Here is a 17,591-nt window from a genome sequence, read left to right as displayed (position 1 = left end):
AGTGTGTGTGGGAGCTGTACCCCAGTGAGAGTCAGTGTGTGTGGGAGCTGTACCCCAGTGAGAGTCAGTGTGTGTGTGGGAACCGTACCCCAGTGACAGTCAGTGTGTGTGGGTCTGTACCCCAGTGAGAGTCAGTGTGTGTGGGAGCTATACCCCTGGGAGAGTCAGCGTGTGTGGGAGCCGTACCCCAGTGAGAGTCAGTGTTTGTGGGAGCTATACCCCAGGGAGAGTCAGTGTGTGTGGGAGTGTACCCCAGTGAGAGTCAGTGTGTGTGGGAGCTGTACCCCAGTGAGAGTCAGTGTTTGTGGGAGCTATACCCCAGTGAGAGTCGGTGTGTGTGGGAGTGTACCCCAGTGAGAGTCAGTGTGTGTGGGAGCTGTACCCCAGTGAGAGTCAGTGTGTGTGGGACTGTAACCCCAAGAATTGATAACCAAACTGAATATAAAATTGTGGCAATGATGCAACCACATAATTCCTACACAATCTACTTGAGTTTTCCTGATGTGTTCTTTGTGATGTGTGTCTCTGGCTGGCTCAGCATTTACTGTCATCCCCAAATGCCCAGAGGACAGCTAAGAATCAACCTCATTGCTGTGGGTCTGGAATCACATGACGATTCCCACACTAGGTAAGGTTGGCAGACTTTCCTAAATGAGGTTACTAAACCTAATGGAGTTGTTATAACACAAGTGGATAATGTGGTAAAGAGGGCACTTGGCATGCCTGCTTCATCAGCTCGGATCTCGTGTATAAAAACTGCAAAGTCATTCTGCAGTTGTATAGAACTTCAGTTAGTCCCCATTTGAAATAATGTATACCGTTCTGTCACCACCTGACCAGATGGTTGTGGAGGCTCTGAGAGCATAGAAACAGTTTACCATGATGTTGCCCTGGGTTGGAGGGTATTAACCACAAGGAGAGATTGGACAAGCTTGGTTTGAGGGTGGATGAGGGGTGACCTGATATCAGTTTACTAAATTATAACAGGCACCGATAGATTGGATAGTCAGGGTCTTTCTCCCAAGGTAGAAATGCCAATGACTTGGGGATCTAGGCTTAAGATTAAAGGGGCGAAGTTTAAACGAGGTGTGAGAGACCGTTTTTTATTCCACGCAGTGGACGGTAAGTGCCTGGAATGTGCTGCCAGAGGTGGTGGTGGAGGGCAATGCAATAGCAATCTTGACAGATACATAAATAGGTAGAGAAAAGAGGGATATGGACTGTGGAGAAGCAAAAGCTGTTTAGTTTTAGGAAGATGTCATGTGTAGGTGCAGTCTTGGTGGTCCTCAGGACCTGTTTCTATGCTGTCCTGTTCTGTGACATTTACAAGTGGTCACATGTCAGTATTATATCTCCATCCCCCTCCTCCCCCCCCCCCACCCCTCCTTTTTATTGCAGATTTTTGCTGAGTTCAAACATCACAATTTGCCCTCGTGGGTTTCAATCTCATGTCCCCAGAACAGTAACCTGGGTCTCTGGATGACCAGTGCAGTAAGATTACCAAGAGGCCACTGTCTCCCCTTGAGCCAGCTCTCTGCCTACAATGGCCTGAGTGTTGTTCTCTGGGCACTGACCTGCCAGGTTGCTCTGGGTATTTCTGTTTGCAGTATCCTTCCAGAGAGGCGTACACTTTCTCACGGAGAGCCTCCACCTCCCCGGGATTGGACAGGCCTTTTGCATCTATATGGAACAGAGAATTGCACACGATGTTAACTGTTTACTCCCTCATTGCTGCACTGTAAATGTTGGAGAACGAAAGATGTAGTTCCATCTCCTCCAAAGTCCTGTGAGGTCAGTAGATCTCAAAGTACTGAGAGCACTCAGTTCAAACTGTAGCTGCTTGTAGACCCTTTAGCCAGTTAAAATCCTGCCAGGTAAATTCATATCACTGTGTGACATTATTAACTATAATAAAACTGAATGATATCAACTCATTCAAGGGAAATCTGGTAGAAGTAACCCAAGGTTTCAAAGTGGGGACAACTTTCAAACATATTCAAGGTTAATTCCTGATTTAGTGAGAAAGGGAAGTAACACTGATTAAACTATGAGACAAATCAGTAAATTAATTTAAAAAAGTACAACTGGAAAATAGTGACAACAATTGGCTTTAGTAACAATGTTAAGGGTTTGTGACATCTTGAACCGTTGCAGTCAGACTCACAATGTCATTGAAATAACTCCAGAGGTCAGTATCCTGTCACCAAGTCACCCTTCACTGACACGTGAACAGTCCTTGCCTCGAGTCCTGTCTTATACAGAGTCAGACAGCAGATTGTCAGTGTCTCTAACACTCACCCTCTACATCAGCCAGAGTTCAACAGCCCCAGTCAAGGAACTCATTCTATAGTCCAGCTGCTGACCTTGGAACATGAGGGAGGGAGTTCTTGCATTTTGACCCTGTGACACCAAAGGAACAGCAATACTTTTCCAAGCCTATTTGTGTTTTGAATTCCACATTTCCATCATTCATGCTTGTGACTTGTAGATGGTGAACAGACTTTAGGAAGTCAGGAAGTGTGTTACTCATCACAGGATTCTCAGCCAACTCTGCTCTTGCAACTACAGTACCATGATAGGAAATACAGCAACCAATTTGTACATGGCACAATCCTACAGTGGGCAACGTGATACTGACCAGATCATCCATTTCAATTAATGTTCTTTAAGTGGATAATATGCCAGGGATCAGTCCCCTGTTCTACCTTAAAACTGTGCTCTGTGATTGCACAGATCCCCCTGAGGAAACAGCTAGGGACTAGATATCTGCCTCATTGGGGAGGGTGATCATTTCCTGAGAGTGAGAGGGTTCAGCATTGTGAGGTTTAACAACAGGTGCACAGACAAGCTCCCACGGACAGGGGAAATGACACTGGGTTGGAAATAAGCAATGATGTACCCTGCATACCTGGATTAAAGAGAACAATTGCTCGCAAACAGCCCAGCTCCGTCTTGTCCATCTGCATATCGCGCATTTTAGACACAAGTTCTGTCAGAACTCTGGAAAAGATTAAATGATTCAGAATAAAACAGGTCTTGGAATTCCTAGGATTACTTTAAATAACAATCTAACCTGATTATCCTAAATTCACATTCAAACCAATATTCACAGCTTCCTAACATCAGGTTCAACACTGCTGTTCTCCCGACTCCCCCAACCTGCCCTCCACCCAGCTCAAGTTCACACCACATTCAGATCCAGATCCAGATGCAGTGGATCATTTTAAAACCCCATTTAGCCACAGCCACCTTGCAGGGTGGTCCCTGTTCTTCCAGGGCTGTTTGTAGCACCTTCCCCACCCAAACCCACCCCCCTCCCCCACCCAAACCCACCCCCCTCCCCCACCCAAACCCACCCCCCTCCCCCACTTCCATTAGTCAGGGACCAAAGGAGCTGACCTGTCGAAGATGGCTCCCACCCCAGCGCTGTGTGCACTGTTCCTGTGCACATGGAGACCGGTTGCCAACAGAATGCCATCTTTTACAGTGATGGAACGGTGAGAGAACGAAGCAATCAGCAGTTCATTCCAACCTAAGACACAAACACACGTGCATCAGTGAGACAGAAGCCAGACTCAATATACAAGCAGGCCACTCCACCCTCTGAACCTGCTCAATAAAATCCCAGTTGATTGACTTTAATCTCACTCTACATTCCTGCATACCCTCAATAATCTTTTATCCCCATGGCCATCAAGAATCTATTGATCTCTGCCTGAAAAATAATTGAAGATTCTGCATCCACTGCCTTTTGAGAAAGGGAATTCCAAAGACACATCCCTCCGAGAGGAAGATGTTTCCTCATCGTTGTTTTGAGTGGGTGCCATTTCAGTTTGAGACTATGGCCCTTAGTTCGAGATTCCCTAACAAGAGGAAGCATCCTTTTGACATGTCCCTGCTCGAGTGCCCTTGAAGAAGCAGCAGGTAAAAGCTGTCCTTTGCTGCCTGCCCATGTCAACGGTGACAACTCTCACTCAGGAGGAGGACTACACTTCCTGTAGTAACACAGTCAGCCAGTTGGATCTCAAGATTTGAATTCTCTGATTGATTGGACTATATTAATAACCACAAGTAGGGAGTCCTGGCTGACATATTAAAAAGGGGAGTGTCAGAGATACTGACACTCTGAAGAGGCAGTACCAGAGTCAAAAACAGTTGATGTGTAAATAAAGAGCAACTTGGTGATGGAATACCAGAATGTCCAATTTTAAACATTGTGATGAGGCCAAAGGAACCTCACAGAGAGTGCATCAACAAAAACCCCTCAAGCAGGGTACTGAGCTCAGAATCAAGTGGCCTGCCTAATCCTGGATGGTGCTGAGTTTCTTAAGTATTGTCAGAGCCACACTCATCCAGGCAAGTGTGGAGTATTCCCTCGCACTTCTGCCTTGTGCCTTGTAGATGGTGGACAGCCTTTGGGGAGTCAGGAGGTGAGTTAGTCGCCACAGAGTTAGCAGGCTCTGATCTGTTGTTATGGTCAGAACATTTGTGGGTTGGTTAACTTTAGCTTAAGTTAAGTTATTACTCTGTATGTTGATAGAGAGGGATTCAACAATGATAGGTAAGCCAGACAGCTGCACTCAAAACTGGATAATCCTACAGGTTGGGGAGAGCCAAAAGACAACTCACAATGGATAGCACAACATGGGGTAACAAAGCAGGAACTGGTGCACCCAGATCAGGGCTACAAGCTGAGGGTCAAACACAGGCTGGTACATTTGCTGAGTTACAAGGTAGCAGTAAATAAAACACATGTTGATTACCTGCCCGCAAAAGGATAACCTGATCATCCAGAGGGAGCTCGGAGAAATGTGGGATCCTCTTAGCCCACTCGACAAGTGTGAAGAGTTGCTTGTCAGCTGCTTGGCAGATGTTGGTGACTGGGTCATTTGGCTGGCACAGAAACAGGAAGGGGAAGATTACAATCAATCTCTCTCTACACCAGGAATCCTTCCATCCACAGGAGCCAAGATGCACAAAAATGAAACCTTATTCCAAGAAAGGAACTTGCTATCTATCAGACATTTCAGGCCTTACAACCAAATATTGATATGGGAGGAGACTATTCAGTCCCCCTCATGCTGTTCCATTACTGAATGAGATCACAGCTGGTCGGAACCTTAATTCCATTTACCCAAAGGGTTACAGAATCATTAATGCTCTTACTCAACAAGAACCCAACCCATCCCATCAGCTCCAAATGACTGGTTCCATGGTTTTTTGGGGAACAGAATTCCAAAGTTCCCTTCATGTGGGGAAGTGCTTGCTGACATCATCATAAACTGTCCAGCTCCATTTAGTGGGTCCTTATTGAAGTCAACTCACAAAGGTAAACAGTGATACTGTTTAATTTTCAAAAACTTGATTAGATCATCGCCCAAACATTTGAGTCACAGCTAGTTCACTGCAATAATGTGAGAAAAAGTAGCAGCCAACAGGCCATAGCAAGCACCATAATACAGAACATGAAATGGGCAAGCCCTACTGCTTCAGCAAATATGACTGAGGGACAAACTTCAACCAGGCCATCCCAGACAACTCCTCAAAATCTTCACCATTTGGGACATGTGACGTTTTATTTCACACCAAATGGACAGCAACAAGCCTAGTTTTTGACCTATGCAGACTTGATAGGTTGAAGGGCCTTTTTCTGCACTGTACACCTCTATAATTCTGACCAACATGTCGGAGGGTCAGTGCTGAGGGAGTGGGCACTGTCGGAGGGTCAGCGCTGAGGGAGCGCCGCACTATCGGAGGGTCAGCGCTGAAGGAGCGCCGCACTGTCGGAGGGTCAGCGCTGAGGGAGTGGGGCACTGTCAGAGGGTCAGTGCTGAGGGAGTTCCTCACTGTCGGAGGATCAGTGCTGAGGGAGTGCCGCACTGTCGGAGGATCAGTGCTGAGGGAATGCCGCACTGTCGGAGGATCAGTGCTGAGGGAATGCCGCACTGTCGGAGGATCAGTGCTGAGGGAATGCCGCACTGTCGGAGGATCAGTGCTGAGGGAATGCCGCACTGTCGGAGGATCAGTGCTGAGGGAATGCCGCACTGTCGGAGGATCAGTGCTGAGGGAATGCCGCACTGTCGGAGGATCAGTGCTGAGGGAATGCCGCACTGTCGGAGGATCAGTGCTGAGGGAATGCCGCACTGTCGGAGGATCAGTGCTGAGGGAATGCCGCACTGTCGGAGGATCAGTGCTGAGGGAATGCCGCACTGTCGGAGGATCAGTGCTGAGGGAATGCCGCACTGTCGGAGGATCAGTGCTGAGGGAATGCCGCACTGTCGGAGGATCAGTGCTGAGGGAATGCCGCACTGTCGGAGGATCAGTGCTGAGGGAATGCCGCACTGTCGGAGGATCAGTGCTGAGGGAATGCCGCACTGTCGGAGGATCAGTGCTGAGGGAATGCCGCACTGTCGGAGGATCAGTGCTGAGGGAATGCCGCACTGTCGGAGGATCAGTGCTGAGGGAATGCCGCACTGTCGGAGGATCAGTGCTGAGGGAATGCCGCACTGTCGGAGGGTCAGCGCTGAGGGAGTGGGCACTGTCAGAGGGTCAGTGCTGAGGGAATGCCACACTGTCGGAAGGTCAGTACTGAGGGAGTTCCTCACTGTGGGAGGGTCAGTGCTGAGGGAGTGCCGCACTGTCGGAGGGTCAGTGCTGAGGGAGTGCCACACTGTCAGAGGGTCAGTGCTGAGGGAGTGCAGCACTGTCGGAGGGTCAGTGCTGAGGGAGTGCCGCACTGTAAGAGGATCAGTGCTGAGGGAATGCCGCACTGTAAGAGGATCAGTGCTGAGGGAATGCCGCACTGTCAGAGGGTCAGTGCTGAGGGAATGCCGCACTGTCAGAGGGTCAGTGCTGAGGGAATGCCGCACTGTCAGAGGGTCAGTGCTGAGGGAATGCCGCACTGTCAGGGGGTCAGTGCTGAGGGAGTGCCACTCTGTCAGAGGGTCAGCGCTGTGGGAGTGCCGCACTGTCGGAGGGTCAGTGCTGAGGGAGTGCCACACTGTCAGAGGGTCAGTGCTGAGGGAGTGCAGCACTGTCGGAGGGTCAGTGCTGAGGGAGTGCCGCACTGTAAGAGGATCAGTGCTGAGGGAATGCCGCACTGTCAGAGGGTCAGTGCTGAGGGAATGCCGCACTGTCAGGGGGTCAGTGCTGAGGGAGTGCCACTCTGTCAGAGGGTCAGCGCTGTGGGAGTGGGCACTGTCAGAAGGTTAGCACTGAGGGAGTGCCGCACTGTCAGAGGGTCAGTGCTGAGGGAGTGCCACTCTGTCAGAGGGTCAGCGCTGTGGGAGTGGGCACTGTCAGAAGGTTAGCACTGAGGGAGTGCCACTCTGTCAGAGGGTCAGTGCTGAGGGAGTGCCACTCTGTCAGAGGGTCAGTGCTGTGGGAGTGGGCACTGTCAGAAGGTTAGCACTGAGGGAGTGCCACTCTGTCAGAGGGTCAGTGCTGAGGGAGTGCCACTCTGTCAGAGGGTCAGTGCTGTGGGAGTGGGCACTGTCAGAAGGTTAGCACTGAGGGAGTGCCGCACTGTCGGAAGGTCAGTGCTGAGGGAATGCCACACTGTCGGAAGGTCAGTACTGAGGGAGTTCCTCACTGTCGGAGGGTCAGTGCTGAGGGAGTGCTGCACTGTCGGAGGGTCAGTGCTGAGAAGTGCCGCACTGTCAGAGGGTCAGTGCTGAGGGAGTGCCGCACTGTCGGAGGATCAGTGCTGAAGGAGTGCCGCACCGTAAGAGGATCAGTGCTGACGGAATGCCGCACTGTCGGAGGATCAGTGCTGACGGAATGCCGCACTGTCGGAGGGTCAGTGCTGAGGGAGTGCCACACTGTCAGAGGGTCAGCGCTGTGGGAGTGGGCACTGTCAGAAGGTTAGCACTGAGGGAGTGCCACTCTGTCAGAGGGTCAGCGCTGTGGGAGTGGGCACTGTCAGAAGGTTAGCACTGAGGGAGTGCCGCACTGTCGGAAGGTCAGTACTGAGGGAGTTCCTCAATGTCAGAGGGTCAGCGCTGAGGGAGTGCCACACTGTTGGAGGATCATTGCTGAGTTATTAATGGCTGTGGAGATACTGCAATTTACTGGCGTGTGGAGTGTGCTGAGCATACTCACTGAGCTGCTGGCCATGCCGAGGCTGGAGTCTATGTAAGTCTCAGTCTTGGGTTCAACGGCCAGCTCAGCCTCCACTATCTTCTCCACTGGCATGTCCTCATTGGCACTGCTTGTTGATTCCACCTCATTCTCGTTCCTGTCCTTACCTCGCTGTCTCTCTTCCTGGACCGCTGAAGGTGAGAAAGGGGATAACTGTTGTGGGCCCAGTTCATGTAAAAACCTCACAACTGTGAAAATATCTTATATAGCAATCATATTTCAGGAAAACTTCTATTACCTGTTCCCCAGGCTGCTGCTGCTGAGTTTATTTTAAAGCATTTGTTTCAGACACACCTTTCCCCCATTCTCCCCTTGAAGGTGCCAGGTGTTCTCCTGTTGCTGGGCTCCCTCCGGTGAACATGTTCAACTGCAATGGCAGCACAGAGTCTCCAGCTTCTATAACAAGACTCCGATCAGGAGATAGCTCTTACCTCACTGACCACAGGAGCTTACAGCTGATGCTCGTCCTGTTGCTGCGGAGATGTTAGCCTGCCCCAGGGGGGGTGTACAGGAAGGAGGCAGCAATTACAACCTCTGCCCTTAGGAAAATGCAATGTTTCATTTCAGGTCTCTTCATTTAACAGACAGCCAGTCATATTCAACAACTCATTCATCAAGGGATGCAGGAACAGAGACACATGAGAATTCAGAAACAGAAGACAGAATATGAAATCCATTCTAAAAAATATATATACAGGATATTTGGCTTCATAGAGAACAAAATATGAACTCAAGGACGTTGCATTAAATCCTTCGGAATTCACTGTTTGTATCCTAGTTGGGGGTTGGGCCAACTTGATACAACAGAGTTTTGAGGAAGGATCTCGAGGAGATTTACTGATTGGCTCCAGGGCTGAGGGTCTGCCCTCCTGTGAAGGGTCTGGAGAAGTTGTGATTGTTCTCCTTCGAGCACAGCTAATCAAGGTCACCACAAACATGAAGAGCTCTGTTCGAGAATATCGGAGAGACTGCTTTCAGTGGGAGGGATGCAAATTGAAGGGGAGCAGAGGAGGAACCAAAGTGAGGGAGGAGAAAAATGAAACCCAAACTGTACACATTCTTCTGGGCAAAAACCCAAAACAGTTGCAGATGCCAAAAATCAGAATACTCTGAAGGGTCACTGGACCCAAAATGTTAACTCTGCTCTCCCTCCACAGATGCTGCCAGACCTGCTGAGGTTTTCCAGCAATTTCAGTTTTTGTTTCACATTCATTTAGGTGTGGCCTCACCAATGCTCACAAATAACTATTTATACTGATATTCCAGAATATATTGGCAGCAAATCTAACATACCAGTTACTCAAGTTTCAGCTGTGCATGAGCTGGGAGAACTCTACTTCCTCTATGGAGCTCAGCACAAAACTCTCAGCTGACATTCTGGTTCAGCACTGCCAACTTTCAGATTAGAGACGAAATCAACATCCCAGTTTGCCCCCTCGTGTGGCTACAACGTCCCAGTTTGCCCCCTCGTGTGGGTACAACATACCAGTTTGTCCCCTTGTGTGGATACAACATACCAGTTTGCCCCCTCGTGTGGGTACAACATACCAGTTTGTCCCCTCGTGTGGGTACAACGTCCCAGTTTGCCCCCTCGTGTGGGTACAACGTCCCAGTTTGCCCCCTCGTGTGGATACAACATCCCAGTTTGTCCCCTCGTGTGGGTACAACATCCCAGTTTGCCCCCTCGTGTGGGTACAACATCCCAGTTTGTCCCCTTGTGTGGGTACAACGTCCCAGTTTGCCCCCTCGTGTGGGTACAACATCCCAGTTTGTCCCCTTGTGTGGATACAACATCCCAGTTTGTCCCCTCGTGTGGGTACAACATCCCAGTTTGCCCCCTCGTGTGGGTACAACATCCCAGTTTGCCCCCTCGTGTGGGTACAACATCCCAGTTTGTCCCCTCGTGTGGGTACAATATCCCAGTTTGTCCCCTTGTGTGGGTACAACATCCCAGTTTGTCCCTCGTGTGGGTACAACATCCCAGTTTGTCCCTCGTGTGGGTACAACATCCCAGTTTGTCCCTCGTGTGGGTACAACGTCCCAGTTTGTCCCTCGTGTGGGTACAATATCCCAGTTTGTCCCTCGTGTGGGTACAATATCCCAGTTTGTCCCTCGTGTGGGTACAACATCCCAGTTTGTCCCTCGTGTGGGTACAACATCCCAGTTTGTCCCTCGTGTGGGTACAATATCCCAGTTTGTCCCTCGTGTGGGTACAATATCCCAGTTTGTCCCTCGTGTGGGTACAATATCCCAGTTTGTCCCTCGTGTGGGTACAACATCCCAGTTTGTCCCTCGTGTGGGTACAACATCCCAGTTTGTCCCTCGTGTGGGTACAATATCCCAGTTTGTCCCTCGTGTGGATACAACGTCCCAGTTTGTCCCTCGTGTGGGTACAATATCCCAGTTTGTCCCCTTGTGTGGGTACAACATCCCAGTTTGTCCCTCGTGTGGGTACAACATCCCAGTTTGTCCCTCGTGTGGGTACAACGTCCCAGTTTGTCGCTCGTGTGGGTACAACGTCCCAGTTTGTCCCTCGTGTGGGTACAATATCCCAGTTTGTCCCTCGTGTGGGTACAACATCCCAGTTTGTCCCTCGTGTGGGTACAACATCCCAGTTTGTCCCTCGTGTGGGTACAACATCCCAGTTTGTCCCTCGTGTGGGTACAATATCCCAGTTTGTCCCTCGTGTGGGTACAATATCCCAGTTTGTCCCTCGTGTGGGTACAATATCCCAGTTTGTCCCTCGTGTGGGTACAATATCCCAGTTTGCCCCCTTGTGTGGGTACAACATCCCAGTTTGTCCCTCGTGTGGGTACAATATCCCAGTTTGCCCCCTTGTGTGGGTACAACATCCCAGTTTGTCCCTCGTGTGGGTACAATATCCCAGGACATAACATTATGAAGAGGAGCCGGGGCACAGTCTCAGAATAAAGACTGAGTTGAGGAGAAATTCTGTCTCAGGGAGTTGAAAGTCTCTGGAACTCCTTGCCATGGAGATCTACATATTTAAGGCTGAGGTAGTTAGATTCTTGATGAGGAGGGTCATCAACAGTAGTGGGGAAAGGGCAGGAAAAGTGGATATGAGGAATGTCGGATCAGCCATGATCCTGGTGATCCTGCATCTTCTCTGTTCCTAATGTCTTATCAGCTTTAAGTGCCAACAGCCAATTGTTAATCTCTCTTAACAAGTTAAATCCTTTCAAGTGATTGAGATTTTTCCTCCTGTTACCCTGGCCTGGGTAGCAACTGCTTTTTCTCGTAAAGACAGATGCAAACTACTGATTTAACACCACAGCCACACCACTCTCACAATGTGTAAATCCCCTTTCTAGTCTCTAACCCCCAGGTCAACCTACTCCTTCTCCCACCTACTCACCGCTACATGACTACCAAACACTTCGGGACTCCCCTTTCTGTTTGCCCCCAGTCCATGTTCAAAACCCCTCTTTGTTTCCCCTTTTCACTTTTCAACCTCTCTTCTGAACCTTCGGTATTCAGCTTGGTTCTCAATTATATTTTCTATCTAACCCTTGTCATAAGCAAACTTTTTCTTCTTTATCTTAACCTCATCTCTTTTTACATCAGGAAGCTCTGGTTTGTTTGCTCACTGCAGAATTGTCAGCCTCTGACCTGCTCTATTTAAAGTGTGGCCCAGTTTAGTCTTAATCATGCTAACCCCCAGAAAGTTTAGAGTGGAAGGGTTCAGCAATAGTAATCCCACTGAATGTCAAGGGGCAATGGTTGGATTCTGTCTTCGAGACCATGTCTGGATGTTGTCCAGGTCTTTCTCCTGAAAGTATTAAAGTTAATGCACAATCAGTCTCCTTGTATCATGAAGAAGCAACTCTAACTGATTGGTTACACTCCAGCTACACTGCACTGTCAGGGAACTGTTTTGGCCCATTGTTCCCTCTGTCCATTAATCTCACTCCACATTCCATTGTTGCTCACTAGCTGGTGTGTTCAACTCTCAATCACAAAGTCAACATTGGAGTCTGAATCCAGGCTCACCCAGCTTTCTTTCTTGCTTCAAATCCAAACTTTCTTCTGTTAGACCCACAATAGGAGAACTGATAGGATTAGGAGATTCACTAAATTGGAAAAGGCTGTAGCGTACCCCACGCAAAATCGATTTCAGTATGACTTAGAATCAAGAAAACAAATTAATCTGTAATTCTCTAAGCACTGATTCAGAACAGGGAGAGATTAAGATGTACCACAGACTGCCAATGCAGGTGAAACAACAGGAAGGTTCAACAGGGCATCATTAAGGAAATAGGCACGTTTCTGCTTCTGAAAACTTACTTGCTGGGAGAGATGGGAAGCTGAGGGCTAACCTAGATACAAAGGGAGTTGAGTCGGTACAGCAAGTAGAAAAGCTACACAGCAAGCTAAAGGACAGAGCATCGAGTATGCAGAATGATGCAAAGACAACACAGTTAATGGCACTCTACACAAAAATACGCAAAATTTGTAATAATATAGGTGGCGTAAAGTTATAAATAGGGTAAATAATTGAGTTATAATTGCAATTATAGAAAATGGCTGCATGGTGACCTGAACTGGGTAATTGATATTCAAGAATGTGCAATGGTTTAGAAAGGACAGACAAGCAGGAAAAGGAGGTGGAGTTGCACTGATAAGGGATGGGATTAGTACGTTAGTGAGGGAGGATCTCAAATTGGAAGAACATTGGGTGGAGTCTCTTTAGATGTAATTCATAAGCAGCAGGAGGAAACAGACCTTAGTTGAAGTTATTACAAGTCACCAAGCAGTAGTGATAATGTGGGACATGGCATCAAGTAAGAGAGGCATGCAACATGTGCAATGCAGTTATCATGGGTGACTTCAACCTTCATACCAGGTAAACGACTACAACTGTGGAGGACCAGTATCTAGAACATGTTTGTAATGATTATGTTGAGTCAACTACAGGATAGGCTATTTTAAATCCAGGATTATGTAATGGAAAAGTGCTAATTAACAATCTTTAAAAGAACCTTTAGAGATGACTGACCACAATATGATAGAATTCTACATTTATGTTTGACAGCGAGCTATTTAACTTCGAAGCAAAGGTGTTAAACTTGAACAAGGGAAATTATGAAAGCATGAGGCCCAAGTTGGCTTATCTGAATTAGGAAAATACATTAAATGGCAAGATTGTACATGGGCAGTGGAATCTACATCAGCAGTCTTTAAAAAACTATTGCAGTTTTGCTTAAAGCAATTCCTTCAAGTCCAAAAACTCAAAAAAGGTTAATCAACCATTGCTGACAAAGGAATTTAAGGATTGTAAAAGACTGAAAGAAAAGATTTATAAAGTAGCCAGAAATAGTAATAAGTCTGAGGAAAAAAGATTGGACAAACTGGGCATGTACATTGTGTTTCCAAGGAATGACAGTTGATCTCAGTGAAACTTACAATAGACAGAGTAGCTGCAGGTAAGATGTTTCCCCTGGGTGGGGAGTCTTGAACCGGGGGCACAATTTAAAAATATGAGGGTGCTATTCAGGACCAAGATGAGGACAAACATTTTTACTCAGAGAATGGTGAATCTTTGGAATTCTGAATGCCAGTAGGCTATGGAAGCTTGGTCTTTAAGTATATTTAATGTAGAGGTTGAGACATTTTTTGATTACCCATGGCATAAAGGGTTTAGGGATGGAGTGGGTAAAAGGCATTGAAATGTTCAGTCAGCAGTGATCAAATTAAATGGTGCAGCAGGCTCGATGGCCCACTTTTGTTCCCTTTCCAATGATTATTAATAGCATATTATTGGTAGCAAATTGGAACTGTGAATGCTATTTCTCAACAAACACACTCCATATATAGCCACAGCATAGCCACCAGACCAAACTGATTAAAACAAGTGCTTAGTGGACCCTCTCAATGGCCAAGTTGCTCCATATTAAAGCCTATTGTGTAGTTAATTAACATTAATTAAAAAACAGCATGGCTTAATTTAAAAATACATCTTTTGTTTATATAGTTTGCTATTCAGGTGCTCCTACTCTTTAAAGCTTTCAGCATAGTTCAGATTCGATTCCTACAGTGTGGAAACAGGCCTTTCGGCCCAACATGTCCACACTGACCCTCCGAGGAGTAACTCACCCAGACCCATTTCCCTCTGAGCAGTGCACCTAACACTACGGGCAATTTAGCATGGCCAATTCACCTGACCTGCACATCCTTTGGACAGTGGGAGGAAACCAGAGCATCTGGAGGAAACACACACAGACACAGGGAGAATGTGCAAACTCCACACACAGTCCACCCAAGGGTTGGAATTGAATCCAGGTCCCTGGCTCTGTGAAGCAGCAGTGAATTTAGATTAGATTCCCCACAGAGTGGAAACAGACCCTCCGATGAGCAACCCACCCCCCTCTGATTAATGCACCTAACACTATGAGCAATTTAACATTGCCAATTCACCTGACCTGCATATCTTTGGAGTGTGGGAGGAAACCGTGCTAACCACTGAGCCACCATGCCACCCATAAGTGAACAAAGTGAACAATTTTAACAGTGAAACATCACAGAGCATTTCACAGGAGTATCAATCACAGAAGTATTTAACATGGGGCCACATAAGGAGATACTTGCAAGAGATGACCAAAAGCTTGGTCAAAGAGGTATTTCTCCAGGAAATCTGAGAGGAGTAAAGTGAATTCCAAGCCCACTCCCACCCACAAACCCACACCATTCTCCAACGTCCCCAGCCCCCACCAATCCCCCCACACCCCACCCACCCGCCCCATCCCAACCCTCCCACCCACACACCCCTCCCACCCACTCAGTCCATTGATAAAAAGCAGTACAGGGTCTCCCTAGCAGGGCCAGGGATTGGTGAGGCCATTCAGACAGAAAGCAGTTAGTGTCACGTTACACAGGGCAGAGATGGGCAATGATAGAAACTGAGCAATGATCTTTCATTCAGTCTAAAACCTACAATCACTTCTCATCTTTGCAATTAGCATTTTAGCAGAAATCAAAGGGGTTAACAAACAATGAATCAGATTTTAAAGACACATGCTTTAAATTGAGGAACTTCAATCCACTGCAAGAAATTTTGACTGGATTATGATTACAAACAATCTCAGTGTTCACCTTTAATAGTGACACCTCCATTATTGGTACCGGAGCATGCCCGTGCATCAGCGATGGGAACAGCAGCTGGATTACCGAATGTGTTCACTGTCAGCAAACCACACAAGGGATGCATGGGAAACAGAGTGCCAGTGCTAGCTGACCCCACCACCCTGGACTCCAAACAGCAGCAGGGTTCCATGAAACTTCTGACTTGCTGAGCGATTCAACAAGATTTTACTTTCGTGAAATTTGGGAAATTTTCCTTTGAGATTTCCACTCTGAATAAGGCCACCAGGTTTTGGGACAATGCTAAAGAGCACACCTCTATGATGTGGGGATATACAGTTGTCAGAATGTACACTGTCCCATGTGCAATAGGGTATCCCTAAGGAATACCCTGTGGGTGAGCTGTAATGACCCTTGGAAAGTGGCCCATATATTGATACGCTCAGTTCCTGCAAATAGATAAACATTGCAAGGGCTGAGGGTTCAAGGACAGCATTTAATCTTTGATAAAACAGGGCCAGTCTGCAAGATACTTAACCATTTTAAACAGCAAAGGAATAAATAAATGATCGAGTGGGTAATGTCCCTTGCGAAGGATAGCACCGAGCTCCCACTACTCCAATGCAATGTTCAGCCCCTACCCACCCACCTGCCAGGAAGTGACACGACCAGCCTCTACCCTGCAGTGTCGCCAAACGCCCTGCTTCAGTTGAGATTGGCACCTAGCCATTCTGATCAAACCCTGCCCACCCCCAACATACTTAGGGCCAACACGAGTCCCCCCAGAGGACAGAAAGGTCCCTATTCCATTCACGGGTGGCAGGGAGTTCAGCTGATCTCATTTGGGGCAGTATTTACATCAGCACATCTCTTCTCAGTGGCCCCTCTGCGAGAGAGGGGAAAGCAACCAAGCTTCTTGACCCAGATCACTGAACAGTGATCCCTTCTGGATGGTGGGCAAGAACAATTCGAGCTGAGCTCTGATACCAACTGTCCACTGAGGCCACAATCAGCTTGTGAACCATCTCTGTGGTAGAGGTACCAGTGAGCTTTTGGCATCTGTGGAATGAGGAAACTGTCAGTGTCTTATTTTTATACATAACTCACCTCCCAGAGATGAACAGTGCCAGAGTTAGGGATCAGCCCAAGTGCATAATGAGTTGAACTAAACCAATAAATGAGATAGCATTTTGGGGCAGTGTGTGTGATGTCAGTGTGGATTATCCTGTAATAAAGCTGCACGTCACCAAGAGCCTCCGCAGAGCGAGCCCTGCACGTGCCTTAACCCTAACTAGACACACCTCTGAAGTCTGCGCCCATACCTTCCCGCTTCATCCCCATGGCAAGACACTTCTGGTAGCGGCAGTACTGGCACCGGTTACGCTGGCGCTTGTCAATGATACAGTCCTTGTTGTCACGGCAAGTGTAGGTAAGGTCTTTGCGCACCGTGCGTTTGAAGAATCCTTTACAACCTTCACAGCTGTAAACACCATAATGTTTGCCTGAAGGGAGAGAAAAAAATATTGTGAAATCCTGCATTTTGTAGTTGAGTGTTTGCACAATTTAAACATCAAAAACAACCAGTGTCAGCAACCCCATTACGCAGTGTTAAGAATCTGACTGCCCAACATTACAGCACCATCCTGGGGTTGCATCCTACAGCAGGGCAGCCCACCCCATACACTGCAGCTCCCCCACACGCCAGCTCACTGGGTGCACTTCACTACCCTGGGATTTAACAGAGAAACAGGCTGAGAGAGGCTCAGTTTGGTCAGTCTGAGCCTAATCCAACCAGACTTGTCAGTTGCTAATGAATGAATGGAGGAAGTGTAAAGGCACAGAACAAAGGGACTTCAGTGACCAGTGAGACCACACATACCTGAAGACCTGTCCCCACAGATGGCGCAGATGTGTTTGGTTAAAGAAAGTGGACAGTTTGAGGAATGAGGTGATATCTTAAGCACACCATTAATTCCCAAAGGTGGTTTCACATCCTCCGTACTGCTGACCGAATTCATGGACGAGTTTATCTGCAAAAAAGAGCAAGACAAGACATCGAATTACACTCTGTATGGTTCTCAACTATCACCCACCCAACCAGGTAACCACTAAAAGCCAGTCTTTGTATTCTGTATAAGTCCAATAAAGCAGGCTATGCCACTCTACTCCAAGAGAAACAGACCACCCACAGAAACCAGACTGTAAGAACCAATATGTGCCAACAGTAGCAACCAGTCTCTACACTCAGTCTGAAGATTGAGAGAGCTGTCAGTCTGAGACTGCTCTCACTTTGCTTGTTGCTCTAAAGAAATCTGGCTCCTTTTATAGTTGTCTGCTGCTGCGGAATTTCAGAC

General features: G+C 47.7%; 1 protein-coding gene across 10 annotated transcripts in view; it reads right to left on the bottom strand.

The window, feature by feature from the left end:
* LOC122548536 (retinoic acid receptor RXR-alpha-A) overlaps window positions 1-17,591 on the bottom strand; it is a 106,557-nt gene that overhangs the window by 2,550 nt on the left and 86,416 nt on the right. For 9 of the 10 annotated variants that reach the window (XM_087998134.1, XM_087998141.1, XM_087998138.1 and 6 more), the window contains 7 exons: window positions 17,117-17,267; window positions 16,539-16,739; window positions 8,101-8,270; window positions 4,764-4,893; window positions 3,400-3,532; window positions 2,909-3,000; window positions 1,575-1,680 (listed from right to left, as the gene is read on the bottom strand). In XM_087998134.1, coding sequence (XP_087854260.1) covers window positions 1,575-1,680; window positions 2,909-3,000; window positions 3,400-3,532; window positions 4,764-4,893; window positions 8,101-8,270; window positions 16,539-16,739; window positions 17,117-17,267 — 983 coding nt within the window. The remainder of the gene's footprint in view (window positions 1-1,574; window positions 1,681-2,908; window positions 3,001-3,399; window positions 3,533-4,763; window positions 4,894-8,100; window positions 8,271-16,538; window positions 16,740-17,116; window positions 17,268-17,591) is intronic. The other variant, XM_087998139.1, reaches the window with a different exon arrangement.

The sequence above is a fragment of the Chiloscyllium plagiosum genome, unplaced genomic scaffold (assembly GCF_037043375.1).
Source record: "Chiloscyllium plagiosum isolate Xiang-an unplaced genomic scaffold, Cpla_swu_hap1 HiC_scaffold_21, whole genome shotgun sequence".
In the NCBI taxonomy this organism is placed as follows: Eukaryota; Metazoa; Chordata; class Chondrichthyes; order Orectolobiformes; family Hemiscylliidae; genus Chiloscyllium; species Chiloscyllium plagiosum.
This window is presented reverse-complemented; position numbering and strand designations above follow the sequence as displayed.